Raw genomic sequence first — 15453 nt, 5'->3', positions numbered from 1 at the left:
AACATTGCCTAATGAGTCACAACAAAATAAAATTGTTGCCTTGAAAACCACAAGAAAATTATTATCGGATTGCTAAATATTGGAAAAGTAACAACTAAATAGGATGATGTTGTGAAAATTGTTGACAAAAGATTTTTGTCGTGAAAATATCAAAGTTGTGGGTACATTTCCGGAAGAAACCCCAAATAGATGAAACAAGTCTAATGTGGAGAAAAATAAAAATCATCACAAAGTATGATCCTGAAAATGTCACGGTTGAATCCGGAATTAAATGCCAAAATAGAGATATTCTCTCAGGTGAAAGGAATTTCCAGAAATATAACTTGAAAAGAATAAAAGTTCTAGACAAAATATGATGTTGGAAATGTCACGGGTGAGTCCGAAAAGAAAAATAGATGAAATTTATCTATTAAGTGTCACTAATAGAAGATAAAGGTGACAGAAAGATTGCGTCACAACTAGAAATAGTTAGATATAGGTGATAGTAAGTGCCTGTCACAAAATAATTTTTCAACAGTGAAATTGTGGTAAAAGATTGTCACAAAAACCTGTGGCAAAAAAAAATCCGTTACAAATATCCAATTTGGTGAAAATTAGAAATTTCTACAGAAAAATTAGGGTTTTCTAAAATTGAGTTTTCTTAATCTCGATTTAGGATTTAAACGAGAGAAATCAATTGTAATGTATAGTAAAATTCTAATCGATGATTGGTATAGTCCGTAGAAATCAAACACGGCCAAGAATCGTGGGTGATGAATCGGTGTGTAACTCTGTTGAGGCATTTAAGACTATCAGATTTTGTTGTATTTTTGTGTAAGTTATGTACAAGTACTGATGTTGCTTTAGTTTTACTGCCGGCAGGCTGCAACTTTGCTGAGGACTTCGAAAGTGAAACAGTACCAACACTTCGGGTTCCTTGACTAGATTTGAAATCAACATTCAATGTGGGAAGCTTTTTTCCATTAAGAGATGTGAGCTCAAAATAACAGTAGAAAGAAATATTCAGAAGGATTATACAAGTATTTAGTGTTGTTATCATTCATTTGTAACCAAATTTGAATTTGTATTAATATTTGTTATCTCGTCGCTATACTGTTTTTGAAACCCCTCATCATCATCATCATCATCAAATATAGACAACTTACATTTTTCTTTATCGGCTTGTATGGACAGTTGACAGTTAAGGGTATGCAAAATACATTTAAGCGAGTTCCTGTTGCTAACCGCATAATCACAAGGAGTCGCGGGTAGGGGTCGTGATGAATTGTCAATGTTCTCCTCTGCATTCCACCATGTGCATGTGAGTGAATAGCTGGTGTTATTAGAATAATTGGAAGAAGAGACTTGTTGATCCATCACCAAATGATCTGATATCTGCTGGTTTTACCAGCGCCCGACACAATGGGCATGTCCTTTCTCTCTCAAACCTGAAATAGAAAAACAACATTACCAAACCTTCAAGAACATTCTTCATCAAAAAAAAAAAAACCTTCAAGAACATTTAGGATAGGCTTTAATTTGGTGACGATCTCAATTTTACTTCCTCGAGTTTGTATCAACGAGAACAAAAGAAAGCAGAAAATCGGTGTGGCGCAGTTATAAAACATCGAGAAAACATTACGTGATTACACAACTTCAAATTTTCGTTACTTGTATCAATTTTGCAGAGCAATAATTAAACCTGTCCCAACTATCAACATATATCATAGAACATGTGAACGACGTAAAGTTCAACATATCACGCACTAGTCACTACTTCCCTGATGACAACAAAAGTTAAGAATTGGATCGTGTTACCATTTACACTTATGGAAGAGCATTTTTGTTTATCTTTTTTTTGGTCCGTCCCCTAATTTCAAGTGACAGGATAACACGTACTAACATATTAACATTCACATGCCACTAATAATTTGATCTCAAATATAATCTATATATCTTGTTAGATATGGAGAAACTAATCATGAATACAAAAGAAAGCCACAAAAAAAAAGAGAGGTTTAGAAATAAAAAACTTTTAACTGACCATTCCGATACGCAATCTTCACAAAAGATGTGTCTACATTGAAGTAAGACTGGTGCTTGCATTTTCTCCTGGCAAATTGCACATAGATCACCCGCTGCAATAACCTGCATCAAATTACTAATGAATTAAATTTAGCGGAAATTTTTATTTTCATATATAAGAATATTATTGAATCAGAACTAATAATAACAGAGCTACACAGCTTATTTAGGCATCCAGAACACCAAATTTAGTGGGGTATGTGCCCTGGAGAGCTCTGAAGCTCCTTCAAGTTAGTTGCATTGGATCACATTTCACACCATAAAAGGGTTCGGAAATTGATTAAAATAGAGAATTGGCTGGTCACTTGTATGATGGTAACCATGCCTTAAAAATCTCGTTTTGACGGAGTGCTTCAGTTAGTTGAAGAAACGAATCACTCAAATTTCAAATACTTAAACCACTGATCATTAAATTTTTTTTGCCATGGTCTTGGAACCAGGGTTCAAGATGTGGTCTATCACGAGGAGAGAAGTAATGCTTCATGAGTAGGATTGAGAAAATAGAGGGTAGAAGAGTCATAACAAATAAAAATAAGAAACGGACTAGGAACGCAATTGTCTCTACTCTTCTGGATAATTGATATAGACTATATAACTGTGACAAAATCAACTTCGCAGCTTGCAACAACAAAAAGTTAGGAACAAGCATCTTTCAAGCTAAAAGTAGCTCAAAGAGTAATCCAGATTACCTGTTCAGTCGTGGCGTAAGACCCATAGTGCACCTCTTTACGAGACAATGCCTTCAATGCAGCAAAAAAGGACTGAACCTGGAAAAGATGAACTCAAGAAAGTAAAAAATTGGGACCAATAGCTTACCTCGAAGAAACATAAGTTAACTGACATGTTATAAAAGGTCCACAAGAACACACCTTCTCAACAACCGAAGTCAGCTTGAAAGTGAGGTACAATCCGGTAGTTAGTGATGAAAAGAGGCTTCCATATTCCTTGTTTAAGAAGAAGCGATACCAAACAGGAGCTGGTAACAATGCACGATACAGCAACAGCATGTATTCAACCAGTGTTAGCATCTGACCCTGGAAATATGCAACACAAAATGGCAATAAAAGATGTTACATGGTGGGGCAGAGGAGTGACTGCAACAATTTAAATTATTGTGATGCCTCCATGAAAATAAATAATTATTTGTGTCTTCACTTTTCCCAGCCAAAAGCTACCTATATGGGTTTGTGCATAAAAAATTATTTATATGATATTTATCTAGTTTGATTTAACATGGAAGGGAAGAGAGTAGCCTATCGTCGTAACAAAGTTCAAACTTCCATATAGAGCTACATGCGAGATGCCAAGACATACTTTCCTTTTTACAAGAAATACGTACCTCTGATGCAGAAAGATGGTGCTAAAGATGTTTTCTTTTCTACCTTTTGTTATTTTTTTCCCACTTTTACTTTGACCCATCATACTTCGTACTCCCGTAAAGATTCTATATGTTACTTAAAATAGCTATGCTACTTTCTATAGAGATAGACTACCAATTTTTATAATAATATATTTTCTTTTAGGTATACCACGACCGTATTGTAAGTAGTAACTTGCTGTATAAGACGCATTACTTTTGGCCTTTCTGGAAACTGGCATTCTGATAAACGACATACTTCATCAGGGGCCTCAAGTTTTAACAAGAAGGTCATAGAGCATATGCTGCTTATCTTTAGTACATGTTCCACTTTACCTGCTTACGATAATTATGCCCTCTGCTATTCTTGAAATAAATAAGTACTGCGCACTTGAGGACCATTGCCGCCTGACGCACCATGGTGTCTGAAAAGTAAACCATCAGAAAGACTGAGGAATGTTTCTGGGAACTTTCAGACGATATTCCAAGAAAATAGTAACAATCTGTACGTGTATTGCGCCTGGCTGTTTAAGAACAAAGTTAAAAAATCACTCTACCTGGCCTCTTTCTTTCTCATACTAGCACAGACACGTACTGAGAAAAAAGGGGTATTCTTTCAGTCACTCCATGCTCATTTTCAATATGATTACAAAATATTCATTAGCATATTAACTTTTACTAAGTCAAATTTATCAATACAAAAACAATATATAAAAGCCAATCAGGGAGAAATTGAAGGCATAATTGTGAGAATCAGTTCTATCATACCATTCACCATGATGATGAAGATGGCATGCCAGAAAGCTGGTATTGCTTTTGGAGGAAGCATGACAAGAGGGTATAGGAGATCATCACTTCGACACAACCAATAAACACCGAGCACATGTAGCATGAATAGAATAGTGATACCAACAAGAAACAAAAGTTTTCTTTCTCCCTGCAGAAACGAACAAGATAAGTACAGTGGAAAAAATTCGTGAAGGTACAATAGAAGTAAACAAAAGAAAATAAGAGATGCAGTGGCACCTTTAGCGCGGTCTGCTTCCGAAGAATATCATTTGACTTGAACATCACAGCAGCAATAAAGATTGTAACAAAGAAACCTGTGTCCTCGCAGGAAGGCAATATATCAGTAATCCAAGAAAAAAACATGGCTGATGGATGAAAAAGGGAAGGGGGCATGATCATCTAGATTTTGTCATGAATGAGACGATAAGCACATAGAGAACTCAGACGAACACATAGAGAACTCAGACGAACACAGCATCACATACTGTACGCACCATGCGTATAAAACTTTTTTGTTCACACTTTGTCATATTTAACAGTCTGAAGTGAATATGTGTGCAGGGGTAAAATATCACACAAAGAAAAACTCGTCCATCAAGTCAAGTAGACGTGGAGAAACCAAAAGATCCATCTGACTGGAATGCTGAAGAAATATGGGAGGGAAAGATTGAATGTTAACCTCTTTGCCTCGGTACATTAGGCAATGCTCCATGTGTTGGTGATAATTCGTTTTTTAAACTTAAATTGGCTTTTACTAGCTCCAATAATGAACGCCACAAGCATTACTGGAATACCTAAGAAATTGGTTGAGACAGTACGATTATAAAACCATAAAGCTTCTCACATAGGCCATTGATGAGTGAAGATGGCATACTTAATTTAACATCATCATTCACTCACGATGATAAAAATCTTAGATTCTTAATAAGAAAAGCATGCTGCAACTTAAACATGCACATAAACATCACAAATTCCAAATTTGTGACGTTTTATCATTTCGTAGAGCTGCATGTTTCAATTTTTTGAATTTTTAATACTTTATATTACAAATGGAGTAAACTGCAAAAGCAACAAAACATAATAAGCTTAAAAATTCCAACCAAAGGATAAAAATATTTGAAGCATCCAAAGGATGGATGAATCCTAAGAATAAAAAATAGAGGGTGAAAAAACCACAGAGGGGATCGCTTGGTTCAATTGGGAATTAGGTAGCCTTATGATTAACCACCGTAAAGCTGGGCTAGTGAAGATTTTCAATCTCTTTAACAAACATTCAGCATATTTTCCATTTAAGCACAAAACTACCCACCTTTATAGAAACAGAATCCGTGACAAATAACCATTCAAGTGCACAAAAAATAATCAATCAACAGAAGCTGCAAACCAGTTTATATCTCAAATGAAAACCTGAACTAGACATAGTTCACCCCAAACACAACAGACAAGGAAAATAAACAGGAAAAGGATAACAACTCTTACAAAAGAGCACCTATCGAGAAAATCTCCATTCACTTTCTGATAATTTTTTCACTAAATCTTATGCTTTCAAAACACCAGCCTAACTAATTTTGTCTATGATCCATCAATAACCCTAGACGGAGACAGAACAACAAACTCAAACACTTAAGTTCCAAGTAAAGCAAAGAAAAAATATACTCAACTAAATGACAATTTCCATAAAAATGTCAACTTAACATGTATCAACTTCATAATTAACAATTAAGATACCGATAAATTCAAGTACCTTGTAAGTGCTGTCGAATGAAGACAACAAGCAGAAGTAACGAAAATGGCAGAACCTGTTCGATCCACCTAGCAGCCTGCTGAATATCATATCTCTGGTAAGATGAATCCCTATTGCCCGAGGTACCATTACCAGCTTCCTCATCAATACTTTCATTAGCGGAATTAGTATTACCAGTCCCCGTCGAATTTAAAGATGATGACAAAAAAGACCCTTCACTAGCTCCTCCTTCATTACCCATATTCTCTTGACGATTCGACAATGCTGCTGATGAATGTCCATTAATCAGCTCACCAGGGACTACATTTTCTTCTACATGACCTTCTCTTTCTTGTTCATTACCACCTATAATACGAATCGAAACCTCCCCATCACCGCTTGGTGAACTAGAATCATCCGAGATATTCTGATTTCGAGCTCGAAAAGTCAACGGTGAACTTTCATTCATCAAACCTTCTGTTTCTTGATTACTTGATCTTGTTCGAAGAATACCAAAATAATCTAAAAAGGATGATAATGGGGACTGAATGAAATTCGCAGCAGAGAATTGCATCCGAAATCCTCTTGAATTGCTACTAGAAGATTCCATTTTCAATAATCTGACTAACCTAGTCTCGGACAAGAACAAAACTAAACACAATTTTAAAAAATTAAACAACCCAAACGCCTCAATAAATTTTGTTCACGATAAGTAGCCCCAATGAAGAAAACCCTAATTCTATAGATGATCGTGTATAGTACCTTGAATGATGAATTGGAAAACGCACCTTTATAAATTTAAAGCTTCGTTGACGATCAACCAGTCAGATGAGAACTTTTGATTCCCCTGGAACTAATACCAAAAGGGATTTAACATGAACCGAAGATAAATTAAATCAGAGGGTATTACAGATTAAAGGAGATTGATCAGTTATTAGTTGCCCTAAGAACTTTCTAACATCCATAAAGAGATGAAAGAAAGTTCTTATTATCAAATGGAGTACAGATGCTAGGGTTTTTTCGAGATGAGACAAATTCAAGTTGGTTAATTTTTTTAGGGTTTGAAGAGGTTGAAACTGAAATGTTTCGTCTCTCTCTCTCTCTCTGTTTCTCTCTCTGTAATGGAGAGATTGTTGAAGAGAGAAAGATGCTTACAGTTTCGATTTTCTATCAGGTGACCCTGACTCTATTCTTTCAGACATTTCCCCTGACTTTCTCTCTCTATAAACCCGCCTCATTCCCATTATTCTTATTCTTACCACAGATTCACTCTTCCCGTCCCGCTTATTATAATTGTGTCATACAACTCTCTTGTCTCATTTGTTGGTGAGGTGTATGTATACAACTTTCTAGCTTCAACCAAAAATAAAGTGTATACAACTTCCTCACATGAGGTAACACTATGTCCGCGAATTAGGCGGGTCGGAGCGAGTTAGGCCAGTCGGAGCGAGTTAGGCCGGTCGGGGCCAATTGGTGGATGGCATTCTCATGTGAGAGGGGTTCTTCATAATGAGGGGTTGTCTGTAGTCTTGCTCGTAGGTCACATCCACTTCAATATGGTACGAAACATTTTCTCTTGAGTCGCCTTCTTTGGGTAACTAGTGAAGTTTGTCAAGAAGAATGTCAAGCTATTATGTGAATGTCAACTGTTCAAATCAATTTTTAAAGTGGAGCAGGTAGCAAGTTGTTCTCCAATAATAGAGAGCCACATGACTACATGAGAGTAGGGTCAAAAAAAAAAAAAAAGAGTAGGGTCAAAATCGCTATAGTTGAACGGGTTCAAATAAAAGTCAAATTATGAGGTTAACTTTATAGGCACTACACACAATCACAAAGCCCAGACCCACAATACTAGCGGAAGATGTGAGCTAAACTCAATGTTTAGGCCCAAGCGATTTTATCTAAAGGCGCCCCGATTTTTGACTAAAGGTCTTTTGTTTTGATTTGTACCCTATATATGGGAGCCTTTCATTTCCCTAGCTCAAAAAGGTACGAAATATATCAAATATCAAGAAAAACCGAAGTTTTTGTTTTCCTGTTAGTTGAACAGGTTGAAACGGACTGAAGTTTGGATAGACAAATACAAACTTCTACGTCAATATAATTCAACACAATGTCTACGGTCTAATAAGCGTCTTCAACTCCACTTAGAAAAAAAAAAAGTATAGGAATTTTTTATTTGATGACTTTTGGCTCCCTACAAAGGAATGTTTATGCCTAAAAGAATTTTGAATCCCCTTATAAATCCACCAATAAAACATCCTTAACTTCATAGCATCCATGAGTTCCATTCATCTTCAATAATTACCCAAGTCATTAACCACAATGAAAGTATGGATGAAATTTCAAGACCAAAATATCAAGAAATAGATGGACAGGAGATTGTAGAAAGTGTTGATTGGTGGATGCTATTGAATGGTGGGTCATTGTTGATGTAGAAATGGCATAAAATTTAGAGTCCATAAAAACATATAATAAGTCACAAAATGTGAAGTTGGGATGTGTGAATAGGACCCACAAAAAGATGGACACAAAAAAAAAACAAACAACAATCTATTCCAAAAACTGAATCTTCTTAATCTTTAGCTATTGAAACAGCTCAGACCAAAAGTTGTGGTCTATAGTGGATGGTATCGTGCTGTCTCCATTACTTCATTAGACCAATTCATCTAGATCTAATTAAAAAAAATTAATGTGATAAAACACTTGAGTGAGGATAACACAAGTGGAGACTTCCTAACTTTTTTTTTTTTTTTTTTTTTAAGGGGGAGACTTCCTAACTATAATCTTGATTTTAACTGTTTTTTATACCGCTTCAAATTCAAATTGATAAAAATCATTTTTGTGTCCTAAAAGGTAACATTCATTTTTGTGTAACATAATTGTATAATATGCTAAAAATACATGAATATTTCACACGTAGTAGTAAATAATTTTCTTAATTTAAATGGTAGGTGAAAAATGAAAGGGTTATTTGTCACATGTCATTAGGTTGTGCTTGGTCTCGACCGTCTCGAGGAAAATACCACAGTGGCCCATTTTTGGACGTTCCCATTGAGATAAGAGAAAAAGAAATAGAGGGGGACGGAGGGAGAGAGAGAAGTTGAAGATGAGTGAAAAAACGAAGATAAGTGAAAAGATGACAATGGGTGAAAATATGAAGAAAAAAATAGAGTTATAGAAGAAAAATTATATGTAGAAAAAGTTTGATTTCTATTATTAAAAATGTTCATCAAGTTGATGAGGTCGAACAAGAGAGTTCACGACAAAAGAAAAAGTTCATCTCGCTATCTTTCTAAAACTAAAAGGGGATTAACCAAAAAGAGAATTTAATATTTTAGACGTATATCGATAAAATTATGTACACAAAATAGAGTTTTAAAAATAAAATTGATATGTGGTCCACCAGTCTTTGGTGCAGTGGTGAGGCACCCCTTTTAAGACTATAAAGTCGTGGGATCGAATCTTGGTGGAAACAATTTGTGATTTAAAAATAAAATCGATATTCAGACGGTTATCGTGCTTATTACATCTTCACGAAGCATCAATGTCTTGTAATGACTAACGTGGATCATATTCCATTCTCAAAAAAAAATGCGAGAGAATATTAATAAATCATTCTAAATATCGGGAATGCCCTTGTAATTCATTAGTATTTACTTAAGCACCACTTTACCTACTCATTGTAATGAAAGGTAATTTTGTTTATTTTAGGAAAAGATAGAAGATCTTATCATCCATTAATGATAATTTTGAGTTATAATTGGAATATAATTAGTTCTAAATCTTTCTTATTTAACCAGTAACTTGTTTCTCTCTTTTTCAATCTTTCTGCATTTTCACAGATTTGGGGCTTCATAATCTTATATTTCTCTCTCCTCTGTTTGTTGTTTTTGGAAGTTAATCTTTCTATACTTTTATCATCTCTATAAAAGATTCAGTTTCAAGTTTCAATTCCCAGCTGAAATTTGGGGCGAGATTTTGGGCTTAAATTTGTTAATTTGATCAAAAGAAGCAATTTTGAAGAAGATTTTGAACTTCATTACTAGTTATTAGGGTTCTTGGTAACTTGGGTTGCTCTTAAATCTTCAATTTAGGTTTTAATTTTTCTCTGTCACTTAATATTCCTGCAAAATTTGAAGTTTGATCTCATTTCTGCTGCAATGTCGAATTTGTCAGAGGATTTTAGGGTTTTTCAGTTACCCTTTTGAGTGTTTTTTCAAGAGATTCTCCATTTTTTGCTTCATCAAGAACAGGTATATTACACTTTCTCATTTCAAGTGGAAAATATTAATGTAATTTGAAGGAGTTCAGATGTCTGAATCATTTTGGAGTTGAAATGAGGAAGATTTATTAGGGTTTGGGTTTGATTCAGAAGTGAAATGTGGAAAGGATCAATCTTTGTTGTTTAATTTGTTCTCTTCCTCTGTCACTCTCATCTATGGAAATCACTAGTGATCTAAATTTAGGCTTTGGGTTGGATTGAAATGAGAAAGAATTAGGGCTTGGGTTGGGTCTGCATTCACCATTCTGATTTCTCAAATCCTAGGTCTTTGATTAAGTAACCAAAGAAGCATTGTTCTTTGGGATTTTTTGATTAAGTTTTAAGATTGTTTTCATTTACTAGCTTGAATCATCAATGGGTCTTCTTAGAAATCTCCTGATTCTCACTTATCTTCTTCCATTAGTTCTTAGAATTCAAGCTCAATCTTCTGAAACTTCAAATACATCATCATCATCTTCATCATTATCTGCAAGATCACTTGATGGACTTCTTCAAGATTACGCGTACCGAGTTCTTAATCAACCAAGAACAGGAACTCCTTATGATGGAACTGTTCCATCTAACCTAACTGGTATTAAGATTACTTCAATGAGACTTAGGAGTGGAAGTTTATATACTAAAGGAATCAAAAGCTTCAAAGAATTTATAATCCCCACTGGTATAATCGAAAAACCTTATGTAAGAAGACTAGTTCTAGTATATCAGAATTTGGGTAATTGGTCTTCTGTTTATTATCCATTACCTGGTTATACTTATCTATATCCTGTTTTAGGTTTACTAGCTTATGATGGATCGAACTTATCTGCTACGAACTTACCCGAATTGAATATAAAAGTTTCGGATAAACAAAAACCCATCTTGATTAAGTTTGAAGATATGAAATTAGTACCATCTGGTTCAACTCCTATGTGTGTTTCATTTGGTTTAGAAGGAACACCCAAATTCAGTAATGTATCAGGAAATGTATGTGAAACTCTAAATCAAGGACATTTTTCGGTTGTGATTAAGTCGATTGCTCCTTCTCCGAAAAACGGAAGTGGTAAAGAGAAGGATAAGAAGAGAATATGGATGATTGTTGGTTCTGTAATTGGTGGTTTAGTCTTGTTGGTTCTTCTGTGTTTCTTATTAGTTTGTGTTGGAAGATATAAACATCGAAAGAAGATTCAAAAAATGGAGAATGAAGCTGAGGTAGGAGAATCTCTTCAAATGACGTCGATAAGAGATACAAGAGCACCAGTAGCATTAGGGACAAGAACACAACCAGTTCTTGAACATGGGTATGTTCCTTAAATTTTTTTCGATTCGGGAATGTTCATTCATTCCACCAATTGATTATTTAGTTTCTTACATTCATATTTTAGTTCATTTGTTTGGTTTTTAGTTGTTTTTTCTCTTCTAGAATGAAATGTGTGAAGGTTTTCAGATTGATTTAGTGATTTGGATGAGTGTACAGTTGAATAACTGATTCATTGAGATTATGTTCTAATCGGCTGATCTTATAAAATTGAATTGCCTCTTTATGAATGTATAGTTTCTAACAAAGGGGTTTTGATCATATTGATGTTAGGGTAAGTCGAAATGGTTTGTAATTTCTGTGTAGTTTGAATGGTTCATGGTGATGAACTCATTAAAACCCTAATAAAGAACTTGGTCTGAAAACCAAACTTTCATCCAATCTAGTTAGAAATTTGGAAGTTTAGGTCTACTAATGAGCTACTACTATGATTTTGCAGTTTCTTTGCTAATAAAAAAAAAAAAAAAAAAAGAGGTTGACCAAATTTTGATGTAGTCAACGCTTTTGACTTTTCCCTGTATCTGGTTGATCATCCATCCCTATGACATAAATCAACTCGGGAAGGGATATACAAGGTGATAATGGATTCATAGGATTCCGAGTAGAGAGAGAAAAGATAAAGGAAAAAAAAAAGAGTAAAAGTGTGAGAAAGTAAGAGGAAAGTAGTACCCCCAGTCCAGCAGTCAATAAAGTATAGTAGTAATTGGAAAGATTTTATAGTGACTTTTTTCTTTATTTCTGTTGCCACCACCCACTAAGTGGGGCTGATGTTCCATTTTAGTACTTTCATACTCTATAATTATTATGTAAACCAGGTCACCCTTTCAACAAAAAATCACCTGAAAGCATCATCCGGTGGAACTAACACGCTGATAAAAATAATAAAATACGCTCGGCACAGATATCATATGAAAAGTGAGGCACCCAGCCAAATATACTCCGGTTGGGATTCGGGGATTCGGTTGGTATTTTGGTTGGACGAAGTATCAGTGATGTTTTCCAACCGGGGATTTTCTATCAGGGAAAACCTCCCATCTAAAAAGGGTGCAGTTGAAGGCCCTCGGTCAAAGTATTGTGGGCTCTCGGATTAAGCACAAATGGTGAAAGGTCCCATGTGTAATCCGGAGCCTACATCATTTTGGCCGGGGGTCTTTAACACCTCCCCTATATGTATAATGACAAGTGCTAGTATTTGTCACAAATTTAACAACATTCCTTCTAAGGTATCATAGCCATAAAGAAGTCTGTATAATCAATTTTTCTGGGATATGAAAGTGTCAAAGGCTCAAAGCGTTTTGATAAAAATTGCACTGATCCTATAATAAAAAGCAACCAAGAAATCCAAGTTGTGAATTTTTTGCGAACAAGTACTACCATGATCCATCTTCAAGAACACGACTTCTTTATGGGACTAAACAGTTCCACTAAGAGCAGGAAAGTTGTTTCAGCTAAATATAAAAGAACTTCACAAAGAAAGAACCACAAAATCAGTTTTTTTTTTTTTTTTATTAAGGGTAAGGGCCGAGGTTTGAATTCTCCCACAACCGATACAAATCGAAACGACCTTCATCTTCAGCAAACTGCTATTGGCGTAACATACCCAAAATCCCAAACACTCAATAAAATCATATTCATACAAGAGAATTGCTAAATGTTTAGTTTATATTCATACGCAAATCAAAAGTTAAATGCAAAAAAAAAATAAGCAAGAAGTCTAGGGATTGCATTCTTGAACCATCACTGAGAGTAAATAATACTAGTGAATAACATCACAACACTTTATTTCTTTCTTGATGAGGCTTTCGGTCAGATTTCCCTGTATTCAACATAAGAAGATATTGAGCAAGTAAGTTTGGCTATTGAAATCAAATCAGGAAAACAAATCAGAAATAGATAAGAAGAAATTCTGGAAAGCCTCTTTTGTCATAGTCTGAGATGATCTATCACGAGATTTCATTTCTTATACGTCATTTTCATTTCCTTTGATTTATCAAAGCTGGAAAGTCTATATAGTCTATAGGCACATTAAGTTGTTATGTACTTGAATGACAAGATGATAAATAACCACACAACTGGTATAAATCATAATTACAAATGACCATAAGATAGATAGTTAAAATCCTTTCAAAGTAGACTCCCAAATAGCTACTAACAAGGTCTATCTTCAAGTTTGGATCTTGCCATCTTCTACCACCTGACATCTAGAGGAAATTCCAGAAATATCAGATAAGCAAAATCCCACGCATTCAGTTGAGGTTTACTACTAACATGAGTACAAAAGTTTGACCAAGCAAGAGAATGCGAGGTCCTATATTCAAGATGAAAGAAACCTATTTACGAAGTTTACGACTTCTAAGCTAGGTTACCTGGAAAAAAACATCAATTATGCCTGACATCGCAGTTGTGTGGTTAGAAGAAAAGTATCTCCAGGGGTGACATCACATTGGACTTGAATACGTATGTTTATCGAAACTGAATACGCAGATCCTTTGATCATGCTTCAAGCTCTAACGCATGGGACCAAACTAGTATTCGAAACACCTTTGGGCTAACCCTCACTATTGAAGGACCTTCAACTTCCCTTTGGGTAGTCGTGAATCTTCTTACACGAGATACACCCTTAACTCCAAATTGTTTCATTTCGTATCATTATTCCAAAACTTTTATAAATTCATTTATCTTTCTTAGTTTTCCTCTAACTAATGTCAACTTAATCAATGAGTCGATCCTCATTCTATTTTTCTTGATCGGGGAACACTAGAAACGGTTAAATTTCATTTCAATTTCTATGTTACATTCATTAAGATTGAAGAATCCTCATTTCATCAATTCAACTAGGTTCAAGTCAATCGAAAAAGTGTCAAGTGATAAACTAAAACCAGATCAAAGCAAAAAACTAGAAAGTTAACCAACCATTTTAAGTTCTAACTAAAAGTCTAAAACTAGAGTAGGGAAAACCTAAACCAATGAGACATTACAAAATGAAAACCACGACAACCCATTGCCCATACAAGAAAATAAGTTCAGGTATCAACCCAATGAAACCCTAGTTATTATGAAGAGAATCCCTCACCCTAATACAAAATCAAGCAAAACCCAGAAAAGTAAATTGAATCCACTAACAGAAAAGCAAATGAATCACGCCAATAACCAAGGAAAATTAAAATTGACCTACTTTTGTTCAGCATACAATTTCTCGACGAGCTTCTTGTCCCTTCTCTCCATAGCCACATCCCACATATCATTACCAATGTGCTTCGGCTAAAAAAATACAAAATTAACCAAATAACCATCAAATCTAAAAACCCCATGTAAGAAAATCAACTTTCAAAATGAAAAAGAAAAGAAATTAGGGCTTTTTTTTTGGTACAGTATTGATTGACTTACCCTGCCATGAGCAGCTTTGTGAATGTAATACTGAGCATTACCCATAACACATAGCATTCCAGCGATGATTCCTAATGGAAGAACTGCTTCTAACCAGAACATCTTTGATTCTTACAAATCCAAGATTTTGCTAATCGATATGATGAAGGAAGATTATTACTGGTATATCGGGAGAAGACCTTGTATAATGGTAACTGGGGGCCTGGGGAGACATAGATCCATGGATGGGCCAAATCCAATGGATTAACAGGACTAGGGTCGGGCCCATTGGAGAGCCCACGATCTGTCCAGATACATAGATCCATGGATGGCCCCATAGACCTACGGCGTTTATCAGGCACACTCACGGTTATTCGCACTCGACTTAGGCCCATTTTCGCTTACATACCGTTTTCATATGCACACATTTTGGTAAAAGTTACTATTGGTAAGACCATTACGGTTCCATTTGAACTAAATCAGAAAGATGTCTCAGATTTAGATGTTTGGTTGGTGGTGTTTGATGATGTCACAATGTGGTTGACCCTGATATATCCTTGATGTTCAACATCTCC

The 15453-nt window shown here is 35.2% G+C and overlaps 3 protein-coding genes across 4 annotated transcripts; 1 reads left to right on the top strand and 2 right to left on the bottom strand.

Annotated features, from left to right (window-relative positions):
• Window positions 1-1042: 1042 nt before the first annotated feature.
• Window positions 1043-7570, bottom strand: LOC147541802 (uncharacterized). The gene is made up of 8 exons (XM_086633162.1): window positions 5955-7570; window positions 4448-4524; window positions 4190-4358; window positions 3758-3846; window positions 2934-3098; window positions 2754-2831; window positions 2024-2127; window positions 1043-1427 (listed from the first exon to the last, which is right to left on the bottom strand). Exons 1-8 carry the CDS (start codon window positions 6541-6543, stop codon window positions 1322-1324), a joined length of 1377 nt encoding a protein of 458 aa, XP_086489288.1. The 5' UTR covers window positions 6544-7570; the 3' UTR covers window positions 1043-1321.
• Window positions 7571-9624: 2054 nt separating this feature from the next.
• Window positions 9625-11722, top strand: LOC147541801 (transmembrane protein, putative (DUF1191)). Its single transcript, XM_086637559.1, has one exon. It carries the CDS (start codon window positions 10573-10575, stop codon window positions 11506-11508), a length of 936 nt encoding a protein of 311 aa, XP_086493685.1. The 5' UTR covers window positions 9625-10572; the 3' UTR covers window positions 11509-11722.
• A 1387-nt stretch (window positions 11723-13109) lies between these two features.
• LOC147541800 (NADH dehydrogenase ubiquinone 1 alpha subcomplex subunit) lies at window positions 13110-15344 on the bottom strand. 2 transcript variants are annotated; one of them, XM_086637036.1, is made up of 4 exons: window positions 15212-15344; window positions 14900-15101; window positions 14688-14773; window positions 13110-13328 (listed from the first exon to the last, which is right to left on the bottom strand). In XM_086637036.1, the coding sequence occupies exons 2-4, from the start codon at window positions 14999-15001 to the stop codon at window positions 13319-13321; spliced, it is 198 nt and encodes a 65-aa protein (XP_086493162.1). In that variant the 5' UTR covers window positions 15002-15101; window positions 15212-15344; the 3' UTR covers window positions 13110-13318. The 2 variants fall into 2 exon arrangements, with proteins under 2 accessions (XP_086493162.1, XP_086493163.1); XM_086637037.1 differs by lacking the exons at window positions 13110-13328; window positions 15212-15344 and adding an exon at window positions 13352-13713 and having other exon boundaries at window positions 14900-15010.
• Window positions 15345-15453: the final 109 nt, after the last annotated feature.

This window comes from Eschscholzia californica, unplaced genomic scaffold (assembly GCF_041429995.1).
Source record: "Eschscholzia californica isolate CP2 unplaced genomic scaffold, dmEscCali1.0.p SCAF_4, whole genome shotgun sequence".
Classification (NCBI taxonomy): domain Eukaryota; kingdom Viridiplantae; phylum Streptophyta; class Magnoliopsida; order Ranunculales; family Papaveraceae; genus Eschscholzia; species Eschscholzia californica.
Note: the sequence above shows the minus strand (reverse complement) of the source record. Positions and strands in the feature narration are given on the sequence as shown.